Source organism: Chionomys nivalis, chromosome 6, assembly GCF_950005125.1.
Source record: "Chionomys nivalis chromosome 6, mChiNiv1.1, whole genome shotgun sequence".
Classification (NCBI taxonomy): Eukaryota; Metazoa; Chordata; class Mammalia; order Rodentia; family Cricetidae; genus Chionomys; species Chionomys nivalis.
The window spans coordinates 10,023,791-10,037,765 of record NC_080091.1 but is presented as its reverse complement, the minus strand read 5'-3'; the positions used below and the strand labels follow the sequence as shown (position 1 = coordinate 10,037,765).

Genomic DNA, 13,975 nt, shown 5'->3' with positions numbered 1-13,975 from the left:
ATATATTCCAAAACCATGAAATACATCAAGGGTATTTCTGATAAGTAGTGTTAGAAGAAAAAGGAAGAAATGAAGAGATGAAGTATTATTCTACTATTTATTTGTAGTTTTTGGAATTTTTTGTGGGGGGAGAGGATGTATTAGAGTGCACTAACAGCAGAGTACAGACAATGAGTTTGCTGGTTGGGAACTTTAATACCGTGAATGGGTGAGGTTAAAAATGATCTTCTATACTTGTCTGGAATGTCCTAACTCATTTCTACATCTTCAGAATTATTGCTACAAGGATGACAGAGCAGACAAGGTGGTCAAGACAGATGCAAGGTTATTGTGTTTCTGGATGACAGACACTAAAAACTGATATCACCACTTCTTCCTCTTGTGAAACCATTGTATGGAATATTGCAAGAGAATGCTTGTGGGGTCCAGCTATGGCTTTTTCTCACCTTTTCTCATTCTTTTGCTATGGGTCATCCAAAATAGCAATCCAAAACATATAAGTAGTAATGGTGCTCTCCAAAGTCAACTGTGGTTGATTATGAAATCACAGAGTTGGAGGAATAGGAACAAGTATGTTTTTCAAAACATAGAGGACGCAGGTGCAGTATCCGAGGCTATGAGATCCCCAGAGCATGAGAGGGAAATAGAAGCATGAAAAGCCAGTGCATTCAGGACAACACTGGTTACATTTAGAGGGGAATCTGAGCACTCCGACTTACCCTCAGTTGTCTGGACTTTGTTTCTGTCAGTGCTCGTGCCTGGCATGACAACCATAGGCTATGTGCAGCCTGAGAGACTGATGCAACATCGGGAACCATTTGTAGCTAACAGAGTCTTCTGTGATACTGATGAGGTGTTCCATGACCTAAGTCAATAATCTCCTTGGTTCAGCCTAACTGCAGGGCATTGTCTATATAGTGCAGACCTTGACATGTCCATTCCTTTGGTTCACTTCTTCCTATTCCTGCAGTCTTTGTTTACATTAGCAGAAACATCTCAGCAGGACTGTTCTGAATACAGGATGTCCAGCACCTTTATGAAGGCTGACATAATCCTAGGTGCTTTTATTCCAATTTATATCACAGTAGAACTATCTCAAGTAACGAAGATATTTTTTGATAGCAAACCGGATCTATCATTCAATATCACTACGTAAGTACTTGTGTGACTGTGCTGATGGTATTCTGGCTACATGACAGTGCATGCTCCCTGTACACATGTAATTCCTTTAAGAATAATGAATTATAAACACAAAAATGTAAAACTCAGTTGCAAATTTTATTCTTTCATTAATCCACTACAGCCCATTGTATTCCTCTTCTTTGTTTTTCTAGTCAGTTAGAGAAAAAAAGAGGGAAATCACTAAATTTTGTGTCTGTTCATGCTGTGATTCTATGGTTAGCTTATATTATTTTTACACACACTGACTCAGATAGGAAAAAGAGAGTTTCCACCCTGTTTACATATATTTAGGGATCTAAATGTCATATGTTTGGATGTTTGGTTTTGGTTTTTTTCTACAGACTTGGAGAGTTTCTGTTAAATACCCATGTCTTTAATAGATATCTTAGCATCTCCTATCCCACATGGTTCTCTTTAATGGATATCAGAGTTTGGACACTGTAGTCAGGTTTATTACTCATTAATTTCTCTTTAATATTTTAATGCGGTGGTTAGAAAAATCACATTCTTCATGCTTGACACTCTGTCTTTTGCTTGTCAGTTCTGCTGGAGTCACTTTCCAGTGTTTTTATTGACGGTTTTGTAATTTTTATTTCAAGCATTTCTATTTGTTATTCCCTTCCCCAGGAATTTCAATTTCCTATTAGTATTTGTATTTTTTTATTTGTCTTCTTAGTACTGAGTCATATACATATATAGTGCTTTTTTCCTTTCCCCCTCAGACTTTTTCTTCCTGTACAGCATTGTGTTTTGTCTCAATGCCCAGTTGAATTCACTTGCTTGTTTTTATTTTCCTCTAGGTCATTATCTTTTCACTTTTTGATTTACTCATCTGGCATTTGATCTCTCTGAATACCTTTGACTTCATTTGTTTGTTACCTATGATATTGTGGAGGAGTTATTTAACTTGAGTTTTCAGATTTCCTGTTGTTTTTCCCTGTTGTTCCTACAATTGTTACCCATGTTCTTTTGAACGTTGATTCTAAAATAAGAGGGTCCTCTACTGAGAAGTAATTTCTTGAAAGTTCAAGCCATGTACTTCTCTGTGAGCAGGAATCACCCTTCTAGGCCTCTAAGTATTTGTGGTGTTATAGAGTAAGTGAAAAGAAAACTCTGGAAATGACTGATTTATTTGTTATTTTAAATACTCTTAGGAATACATCCAGAGCATAGAAACTTTAATAACCCAGTAAAACAGGAGGTAGAAAGAGTACCAAGACCAGGGCATGTAGAGAGCGAATCCTCAGGAATAGGCAGTAGGCAGAAATGCTTGCACTATTAACTGACAACAACACTTATCTGGAGTCTGTTTGATCTGTCAGAGGTGGCTAAAAGTCTCCACTCTGAATCTTACATGAATATTTTTAATATTTTCAAGTTCACAGATAGAGATAAAAATTTTAGATACATTACCATGATCACTTCCTGTGATCTGTACTGAAATTCTCATTTTAGAAAAAGTAGTTCATCGGTGTCTATAAACAGGTGCAGTAGGTTTATTCTATATAGCTGTAGGAAAATCTTGGAACCCAAAGGGGAATACAAACATGAACACTCTTTCCCTGTTTCTTTTGTCCAGAATTTGAATATGAATATCAGAGATGTTTTCACCACAATCAGAACCACTTATAAATCTAAATTCTGAAAACAGTGAAATTAAATTAAAAATGTTGCCCTTTGACTATGATGCTTTAGCGAGGCTAGATAAATAAGCTTATCTGATCTCTATTCATTAATATATCTATATTTGTCAAACATAAATAAATAGCTTATCAGATCTCCATTGATTAATACAATTTCTCCTTTGAAATATTGAAATCTCCTTTTCTCAAGCCTTAAATCGCTTCCTCAGACCTTGATAATTTGCATTTACATATCTGAAAACTCTCAAAATTTACATCAATGTTAAACCATTTTGCCCCATCTCATCTTTTACCAGGGTACATAAATGGTTGATTAATGGAAGCAATAAAAAGAAGTTCTTTTAAATAAAATAATATTAAATTTTTTTTGCTAGGGCTGGAGAGATGGCTTAGAGGTTAAGAACACTGGCTGCTCTTCCAGAGGTCCTGAGTTCAATTCCCAGCAACCACATGGTGGCTCACAACCATCTGTAATGAGATCTGGTGCCTCTTCTGGTGAATATATGTTAACAGAATATTATATGCATAATAAATAAATAAATCTTTAAAAAATTTTTGCTAGTAATATCATGGTAACATCAGTTTAGTTTTCATTTAAACCTATTTTGTGAGATTGTCTTTCTCAGTGTGATACCTGTCAGCAAGGTAATCCTATCAGTGAGTCTGCCTTCTTGAGCAGATGACCTATTATCTTAAAAAAAAAAACAACAAGACCTGATTTTCAAATATGATATGTACTGACTATGCAGCTACAACCTTGTTTGGAGGAGCTGAGTAGATCTACCTATTGATGCTAAACTTATAAAGCTACAATTTTTTAGCAACACCATCAGAGATCTGAGAAGGATAAATATGAACAGGAAATATAATCTAAGTTGCATCTATATCTGTAAAAATGACAGAGACTTCACCAGATACCTGGGCAGTCAGCCTGGGTTCCTCCATAGTGTTCTCAATGACTTTTTTGGAAGCAGAGGTTGTCACTCTTTGAATATCACGCAGGACACTATTTAGGCTATGGCAGCCAAAGGGGCAGCATCAGTGTTCAACCATCAGAACTATGAGGATTTACTATAGAGGAGAAACTTGAGAAAACTAACCTTTGGCCAGGCAGAATATGACATTCAGTCCAATAGTTCCTACACTCTGGCAAGGACCTGGTGGTGGGTAAAGCATGTGCTATTTATTAGCCCAGAAGTCCAAATTTTCAGAGCTGAGGTAAGATCCAAGTGGAGTCTGTTTCTGCTATGTTTGTGGATAGTCTCAGCTGCTGATTGTAGAAGCTGGTATTTTTGACTATCATGGGAAGCCTTTTTCACTGAGTAACTTAAATTCCATTTTCGGCAGATTTCTCTGAGGGCATTGAGGGACATAATATAATTTATTATTTACACCTTATTGGAGACAGACTTTATTTATTATTGGTTATTTTCTTCAGACTTGCCCTTGATAGAACATCCAGAAGGCTAAAGATTGCACTCATTTCATTTGTACTCATCATAATAAAGAGCATCACTCTGAGTACATTAAAAAGTTTGATTGTTTATAAAGTAACCTATCATTAACTTGCATGTCTTTTTTGATTTTTGATTTTTAATTTTTATTAAGCTCTACCATTTTCTCTCTTCCCCTACCTGCCTTTCCCCTATCCTTCAACTTTCTCCCAAGGTCCCCATGCTCCCAATTTACTCAGGAGATCTTGTCTTTTTCTAGTAGCCATGTAGATTAGATCTATGTATGTCTCTTTTAGGGTTCTCTTGTTGTTTAGGCTCTCTGTGATTGTAATATGTGGACTGGTTTTCTTTGCTTTATGTTTAAAAACCACTTATGAGTGAGTACATATGATAACTGTCTTTCTGGGTCGGGGTTACCTCACTCAAAATGATGTTTTCTAGCTCCATCCATTTGCCTGCAAAATTTAAGATGCCGTTATTTTTTTCTGCTGTGTAGTACTCCATTGTGTAAATGTACCACATTTTCCTTATCCATTCTTTTGTCAATGGGCATTTAGGTTTTTCCAGGTCCTGGCTATGAAATACAATATTACTATGAACATAGTTGAGCACATGTCCTTGTGGCATGACTGAACATCCTTTGGATATATACCCAAAAGTGGTATTACTGGGTCTTGAAGAAGGTTGTTTCCTAATTTTCTGAGAAATCACCACACTGACACCCAAAAGGGCTTTAACAGCTTGCATTTCCACCAGCAATGCAGGAGTGTTTCCTTGGCCATTCTTACAGGTAAGATGGAATCTCAGAGTTGTTTTGTTTTACATTTCTCTGATGACTAAGGATGTTGAACATTTTCCTAAGTGTCTTTCAGCCATTTTAGATTCCTCTGTTGAGAGTTCTCTGTTTTGATCTGTATTTCATATTTTTGTTTGATTGTTCTTTTGATGACCAATTTCTTGAGTTCTTTGTATATTTAGGAGATCAGACCTCTGTCTGATGTGGGGTTAGTGAAGGTCCTTTTCCTTTTCTGTAAGCTGTCATTTTGTCTTGTTGACCATGTCCCTTTCTTTACAGAAGCTTTTCAGTTTCAGGAGGTCCCATTTATTAATTGCTTCTCTCAATGTCTGTGATGCTGGAGTTATATTTAGAAAGTGGTCTCCAGTGCCATTGTATTCAAGTGTGCTTTTCACTTTCTCTTCTATAAGGTTCAGTGTGGTTGTCTTTATGTTGAGTTCTTTTATCCATTTGGACTCGAGTTTTGTGCATGGTGATAGATATGGGTCTATTTTCATTATTTAACATGTTGATATCCAGTTATGCAGGCACCATTTGTTAAATATGCTTTCCTTTTTTCATTCGATACTTTTTGCTTCTTTGTAAAAAATCATTGTTCAAAGGTGTGTGAATTAATATTTGGGTCTTCAATTTGGTTTCTTTGGTCCTCCTGCCTGTTTTTATGCCAATACCAGGCTATTTTCAGTATTGTAGCTCTGTAGTAGAGTTTGAAGTAAGGGATTGTAACTTGCATGTCTTAATTATCTTCTATAGTTTACAACTTTATTTTATTTTCATTTTATTTTTTCATTTTATTTTTTTTATAAATTTTCTAAGCCGGGCGGTGGTGGCGCACGCCTTTAATCCCAGTACTTGGGAGGCAGAGGCAGGCGGATCTCTGTGAGTTCGAGACCAGCCTGGTCTACAAGAGCTAGTTCCAGGACAGGCTCCAAAGCCACAGAGAAACCCTGTCTCGAAAAACCAAAAACAAAAAAAAAAAATTCTATTCAGTTTTCGTACCAACCACAGATCCCCCCCCACTCCCACTGCACCTCATCTCTACCCCTCCCAATCCCCCATCCACTCCTCAGGAAAGATAAGTCTTCCTATGTGGAGTTCACAAAACCTGGGCCATCAAGTTAAGACAGGACCAAACAACTCCCCCTGCAACAAAGATAAGGAAGGAATATCACCATAGTGAATGTACTTCAAAAAGCCCCCTCATGAACCAGTGACAGATCCTAGTCCCATTACCAGGGGCTCCACAAACAGACCAAGTCACACTGTCACCCACATAGAGAGGGCCCCATGTAGACACCCCAGCTGTCAGTCCAGAGTCTGTGTGCTCCCAGGAGCTAAGATCAGCTGTGTCTGTGGGTTTTCCCATTATATCCTTGCCCCTCATGCTCTAATAATCCCTCATCCCTCTTTTTAACTGGATTCCTGAGTTGGACCCAGTGTTTGTGGATTTCTACATCTGCTTCTATTCGTTACTGGATGAAGGCCCTCTGGGAGCAATGAGGGTAGTCACCAAACTGTTTATAGAAGAAGGCCAGTTCAGATACCATCTTGACTATTTCAAGGATTTTTAGCTATAGTAATGCTATAGATTCCTGGAAATTTCCCTAAGGCTAGCTTTCTTTGTAACCCCATAAGGGCTCCCTCTACCAAGTTATCTCTTTCATTGCTTTCCCTCTCTGTCCCTCCACCAATTCGAACATCTCGGTACCTCATGTTCCCATCCCCTATATCTTCTCCTCTACCCCTTTACCCTTAATTTGCCCAGTAGATATCATCTATTTCCTCTTTCTAGGGAGATCTGTGCATCTCCTTTAGGGCCCTTCTTGTTACCTAGCCTCTCTGGGGCCACGAATTATTGCATGGTTATTTTTTGCTTTACAACCAATATTCACTTATGAGTGAGTATATACTGTGTTTGTCTTTCTGGGTCTTGGTTATCTCACTCAGGATAATTCTTTTCTAGTTCTATTCATTTGCCTGCAAATTTCATGATGTCACTGCTTTTATAAGAGATTAATACTCTATTCCGTAATTGTACCACCATTTCTTTCATCCATTTTTCATTTGAGGGGCATCTAGCTTGTTTACAGGTTCTGGCTATTGTGACTAATAATACTATGAACTTAGTTGAGCAAGTGTCCTTGTGGTATGACTGAACAACCTTTGTGTATATGCCCAAGATTGGTAATGTTGGGTCTTGAGGTAGATTGATTTCCAGTCTGAGAAACCACCATACTGATTTCCAACGTGGATGTACAAGTTTGCACTCCCACCATCAGTGAATGAGGGTTCACCTTACTCCATATTCTCTTCAACATAAGCTGTCATCACAGTTTTTGTTCATAGTCATTAAGAGAGGTATAACATTGTATCTCAGAATTTTTTTTATTTGTATTTCCCTGATTACAAAGGATGTTGAGCAATTTCTTAAATTTGTTTTAGTCATTTGAAATTCTTCTGTTGAGAATTATCTGTTTAGAGCTATACTCCATTTTAATTGGATTATTTAGTATTTTGATGTCTAATTTCTTGAGTTCTTTATTTAGTTTGGAGATCAGTACTCTGTCATATGTTGGGTTGGTCAAGATATTTCTCTTTATGTAGGCTGCCATTTTTGTCTTATTTACTGTGTCCTTTGTCTTGAAGAAGCTTCTCATTTTCAGGAGGTCCCATTTCTTAATTGTTGTTCTCGGTGTCTGTGTTACTGATATTATATGTAGGATGCAATCTCATGTGCCAAGGTGTTTAAGGCTACTTCCCGCTTTCTCTTGTATGAGGTTCAGTAACAGAATTTATATTGAGATCATTGTTCCAACTGGACTTGAATTTTGTGCATGGTGATTGATATGATCTATTTGTATTCTTCTACATTTCAACATCTAGTTATGCCAGCATCATTCATTGAATATGCTTTCTTTACTCCATTGTACATTTTTGGCTTCTTTGTCAACAATCAGGTGTTCATAGGTGTTTGGATAAAAATCAGGGTCTTCATTTCAATTCCATAGATCCACATGTCTGTTTTTATGCTAACAGTTAATTACAATTTTACAGTTTTATATCTATTAAGTTTGAGTCTTAAAATTTTGCATTAAATATTTAAGTGAAGATTTTTTAGTGTCAAAATAAAATACTAACAATAAATAAAGTGCACAGTGAGACTGGGAACATTAATTTTGTGATTCATTCATAGTGAACCTTTAGAGAATATCAGCTTCCTATATGACTTAGTTTTTTTCAAATAGTTAAATATTTATAAAGTTAGCAAAGACATAGAGGATATATGTCCACCTTCAAGTCAGGTTCTCCTAGCATGGATATAATTTAGGATTTTGTAAATTTTATTTATCAAATGTAACTATTCTTAAACACATGTAGCTTCTTATCTAATTTGTCTAGATGCTTAGTGTTGAACACAGTTACCAATGACATAACTGCTCACACATGCTTCTCAAAGTCAGTTCCTGTTGTCCTAATTAGGCTCTTATAAACTTTGTATTTTAGAAACATTCATCAAATATTTACTGTTAGTAAATTCTATTTTAGATAAAAAATTGAATCAAAGTCACATATAGAGAATGTTGTGTCTGATGAGTTTTCTTAAACAAGACTTGAATCCAAATTACACATAAGCCGATTTTTTAATTATCAAGTCTTTTGTTACAAATTTTAACTGACTTTTGTTAATTATTTCATGTATTTTTAAACCACTCCCAGTAAATCACAAATCCTCAGACAAATAAGTTTTAAAAAAATTGTCTTTAAAATCTTAAGGCAAAATTTATACTTTAGCAGGAGTTTTAGGGATATAAGTGAGGGGAGCATGTTATCAGCCAAAATCTCTGTAGGAAAATATTGCTTTCTATATACTTTAAACCACACAGAGTCTTTTCCTGTACTATTCTCTTTTATTCTTCTCCCTGTTGTAAATTCAGATGGCCAATCTGATACTGGATAAATTTGAAAGAAACTTTTGAATAGCTTGCTCAGATCTGGAAGGGGAAGGGCTAAAACCAAAATCCAGAGCCACATTTTTATAGAGTATAGTAGAATAAAACAATTTTTAATATTATCCGTAACTCAAAGGTATTTAAACCTCTATAAACTATATCCAGTGATTAGAGGGAGGGGATTGGAGCAAGCAAAGATCAAAGAAGGTTCCAACATGAAGAGAAGTGCAGGGAGCAAAGAAAACACAGATATAAAAACTTTTTGAGAGGAGAGTATAAAAAATTTAGAAATAAAAGACATTGTGATCATATGTGTGTTAAGTGGTAGAAATTATTGCACTCTATGTGTATTTGGAAATCCAATGTGTCATCTTTGGTCATGGAGCTATCGTGAAGTCAAGCTATTCACAATAAAACAGCTTGGAATATTGGAATCTCTAAGTCTGAGACATAAAAGAGATTTGAATACTGTACATGAGGAGTATGCATAGCAAGTTCCTTGAGTAAGCAGAGAACACACTGGGAGGGAGAACAAGGATAGGAGAGAGAAGGATAAATTTCTCTTTTTTTTAAGTGTATTAAGAAATATGTAAAGGAAAATATCCCAAATCACAAAAGATCAACATGTGTTTCCACGTAATGGTGCCCAATATGGCAAGAGAAGCTGCCTCATGCACTCATGCACAGACTACAAACACCGAATAACCCATTCACCCAGCAATATTGAATGGCTTCAAGATTACATCTCAAATGTTCTAACTTAATCCAAAATCAGAGAATTAGGATAACAGGAACTGGAGGTCCCAAGGTCTTGTCAACTGACACTTACTTAAATATCGATTAAAATCAAGCAACCCCATTTAAAACACAAGGAACTAAACTAGGTGTTCAGAACAGATGAAATATAAATGACAGAGAAAGAGTTAAAAGATGTTCAATCTCCTTTGCAATCAGTGAAATATTAATTACAGCTTCTTTGAGCTTTCATTTTTACCAAGGAACATAAATTACAATAAATGCTGACATTTATGTGGGTAAAATGGAACACAAACTGATGTAGGTCCTATGGAAATTTGTGTTAAGGATTTCTAAAAGTATGGAAAGATATCTACATTATCCACTATGTCTATCAATCCTGGAAATATACCAAAAGTACTGCATATCCGACTATAAAAATTCTTGATCATTTTCATTGTCGTTCTATTCACAATAGCCTTGAAATTGAATATGCCTAGATGTCCACCAACTGATGAATGGATATTGAAACTGTGATGCATGTACACATTAAATTTTATTCATCTGAAAACACAGTTCAAATAGAATTATGAACTATGCATGCAATGATTGGAGCTAGAATTACCAGATTAAATGAGGTAATGCAGATATAATAAGACAATGCTAAATGTGCTCATATGCAGATTCTAGTTTTTTTTTTTTTTGAGACAGGGTTTCTCCGTAGCTTTTGGTTCCTGCAGATTCTAGTTTTGAATTTTCATGTATCTCTACTTAACTGGAGTACACATATATATCAGTAAAATAAAAGGTGCGAAAGAGTTGAGATTTCACTATTTGGGGAATAGAGTACATGTGATACAAAGCAGAAACTGGAAATACTGGAGCAGAAATTGTGAAGTGAGGAATGATGGGAGAGCACAGTGGAGAGAGTATGTTGATGAATAACTAACATTAAGACCTTGCAGAAAACCTAATGGAAATATATGACTGTAGTCTCTTTCCTAAAATATATACACCTAAAGCTCATTTAAATGGAGTTATTTTATAGTTTGGGGGATAATGCCTCTCCCAGATACCATAGACCATTAAATGCAATGCCCCGTGCTAGGTATGGGTTACCTGTTTTAAATCATTTGTGAATGTTGTCTATGTACACTCAGACACTACAAGCTATTTCTACTGTTCTTGGTTACCCTACAGAATTTGATGGTAGGATCTGTTGGATAGAAAATCACATAGTCAAGTCATAGGACACGGAGAAATCAAGTTGAGGCTGACATGAAAACTTTATTCCTACCTGCTAACATTCATGGATGGTGAGAGTAGGTGCATATTTGAAAAAAGCACATTCTATGCATGCAAGATAGTCTCATGTAATGAAAACATACCTACTCTACTAAATATAGTGAAGAAAATTTGAATCAAATTTTTTTTCTTTTTTCTTTGGCTTTTCGAGACAGGGTTTCTCTGTAGCTTTGGTGCCTGTCCCGGAACTAGCTCTTGTAGACCAGGCTGGCCTCGAACTCACAGAGATCCGCCTGCCTCTGCCTCCCAAGTGCTGGGATTAAAGGCGTGTGCCACCACTGCCCGGCTATCAAATTTTAAAATACAGAAAGGAAGATGCAGTATGAGAGAAAGGCCTCTCCCTGTTCTCATCATTGCAGATTCTGGATGTACATACGGAGGGAGGTCAACTGACAGTGTGGACTCTTACTTTTTCTTTGGTTGAAGTTGTTCCTGAGTATTTTATGAAGGTCTGATGTCGACCGGCCTGTGTTAATAGGACCCATTTTCTCACTTTGAACATCAGAGTTCTGTAGATATATTGAGTTGTGAATTCTGAGTGCTGGATGGATTCTGTCACTCTCTGAGGGTAACCCCAGGCCATACTGCTCTGGTTGATTTCAATTGGAGGGTGCCTCCATAGAGGTTTGAGACTGGGAAGACTTGAGAACAGTACAGGTCCTGACACTTTGAAACCTTTTGGTTGTTAGTCACCAGACAAGAGGGCTTGTGTGTGGCTCTAAGACAGACCACAGGAAACTCATGGTCATGTGCTTCACTGCAATGATCAACAGATTCACATCTCTGTATTTTTACCATCCTCCTGGTCTCAGGCTCAGAGGTTTCATTTAAACTCCAGGATAATTCTCTGGTAAGAAGCTTGGTTTGTGGTTGCCCATGCCTGGAGTCTCTTTCTTATTTATGCCTTCCTAGACTAGCTTACCTTCTGCCTGATCTTCTGGTTCATAATTTTCCTGCACTCCTATCCTACCTCCAACTGTATCCTGTCTCCCCAACTCCATTCCCTCTCAAAGTCATTGTTTTAGAATTATTGCTATGAAGAAAATGCTCATACATATAAATAAATAAATATAACCACCGGAATCAATTGTTTGGTGCCGCATATTTCTTTTGTGCCATAGGAAAATGATCTCAACCCCTAGCTCAAATAGGAAAAAAGAGAATTTATTCTAGATCCAAATTTGTGTGACTATGGCCAGTGAACCCAGATTTAGTTGATCCCAGATGCCATGTTCTAATGTTGATGTCGTTTTATGAACTTTTCACTGAAAATTTAAGAAATTTGTAAATCAATTAGTGGAAGCATCAGAGAGGAGGTGACAGGCAAAATGGGAAAAGTTATCTTACAAGCCCAAGATGCTATTTCATCTCAATATTGGCTTTTAGGATGTCAGAAGCCAGTGCTCTACTAAGAGACTAAATTCCAAAAGGGTTTTATTTATTACTTATAGGAGATTCGTTAAACTGCAAAGGTGCCCATAAATGGCTCTTCAGGGTGCTATTGTTACCTTGGAATAAGATAACAAGCTTCTAGACCTGCAACATTCCAAACTCCCCAGGTCACTGAAGTTCTAATCAGTCAGTCTGAAGACACAGCTCTTTCTAGGAGTTTTCATACATGCAGTTATACATAGGTACATGTTTATACACATGTGTGCATTTATACACATAGACATTTCTACACTTCAATATATTTATATACATGCATGCATTTATACTCATGCTTACATTTACACACATATATGCTGCATGAATAACAAAACCCAGAGTCAGATGTTGGAGTTCAACCAGAAAACCAGAAAAGAAAAGCAGCCAAGACGTTAGAGAATCTTACATCTATCAAGGCTGGGTGACTGCTGACTGAGCACACTAAGCACAGACTAAGCCTCTCTCCTCTCATTTTATATTCCCTCTATTGCTGGATTAAAGGCATAGGACTCCCTAGCACTGAGATAAAAGGTGTAGGCCATCACCACCTGGATTTGTTTCTGCATTGATCTTGTATAGACCAGGGTGGCCTTGAACTCACAGAGATCCATCTGATTCTGTCTAGCAAATCCTGGACTTAACATTGTGTGCCACCACTGCCTGACCTCTAGTGGTTAAGCTTTGCCTTTCTGATTTTTAGGCAAGCTTTATTTAAAAAAAATAAATAAAAGATTATTATATATTTATGCATTATACAGATGCATACATTTATATATTTGTACATATGGAAACATTTATACAAATATATTTATATCCATATATTTATACAAATGTATACATTTATGCACATTATACAATTATATATGTATGCATTTATACACCTGTATGCATTTATACACATGTATATTTTATATACATTTTATGCCCAAGTAAACAATTATCCATAGGTATACATTTATACTATTGAGTGATGGAGGAAGGTCATTGGTTAAATAATAAAGAAACTGCCTAGGTCCATTGGATAGGCCAACCCTTAGGTGGGTGGAGTAAACAGAACAGAATGTTGGGAGAAAGAAGCCGAGTGGGGAGTCGCCATGATTCTCCCTCTCCAGACAGACGCAGGTTAAGATCTTCCCTGGTAAGCCAGCTCATGGTGCTACATGGAATATTAGAAATGGGTTAGATCAATATGTAAGAGCTAGCCAATAAGAGGCTGGAACTAATGGGCCAGGCAGTGATTAAAAGAATACAGTTTCCGTGTAATTATTTCGGGGCATAAGGTAGCCATGCGGGCGGCTGGGTGCCGGGGACGCAGCCCCGCCGCTCATTATTACATCAATTGAGCACTTGGTATTAGATAATCCCTGGGGAAGATTAATTTCTCACTGTCTCAATATTTGTTAATTTTCAATTTTTAAACAACAGATTTTCTTTTAACATAGCATCTAGCTATAGTTCTCAAATTAACACAGTGTAACCAAA

General features: G+C 36.7%; 1 protein-coding gene across 1 annotated transcript in view; it reads left to right on the top strand.

The window, feature by feature from the left end:
• Window positions 1–931: 931 nt before the first annotated feature.
• Window positions 932–13,975, top strand: part of LOC130875648 (vomeronasal type-2 receptor 116-like) — a gene marked incomplete at its 3' end in the record, with an annotated part of 51,210 nt that continues 38,166 nt past the window's right edge. Inside the window, exon 1 of the mRNA XM_057771683.1 lies at window positions 932–1,152. Coding sequence (XP_057627666.1) covers window positions 932–1,152 — 221 coding nt within the window. The remainder of the gene's footprint in view (window positions 1,153–13,975) is intronic.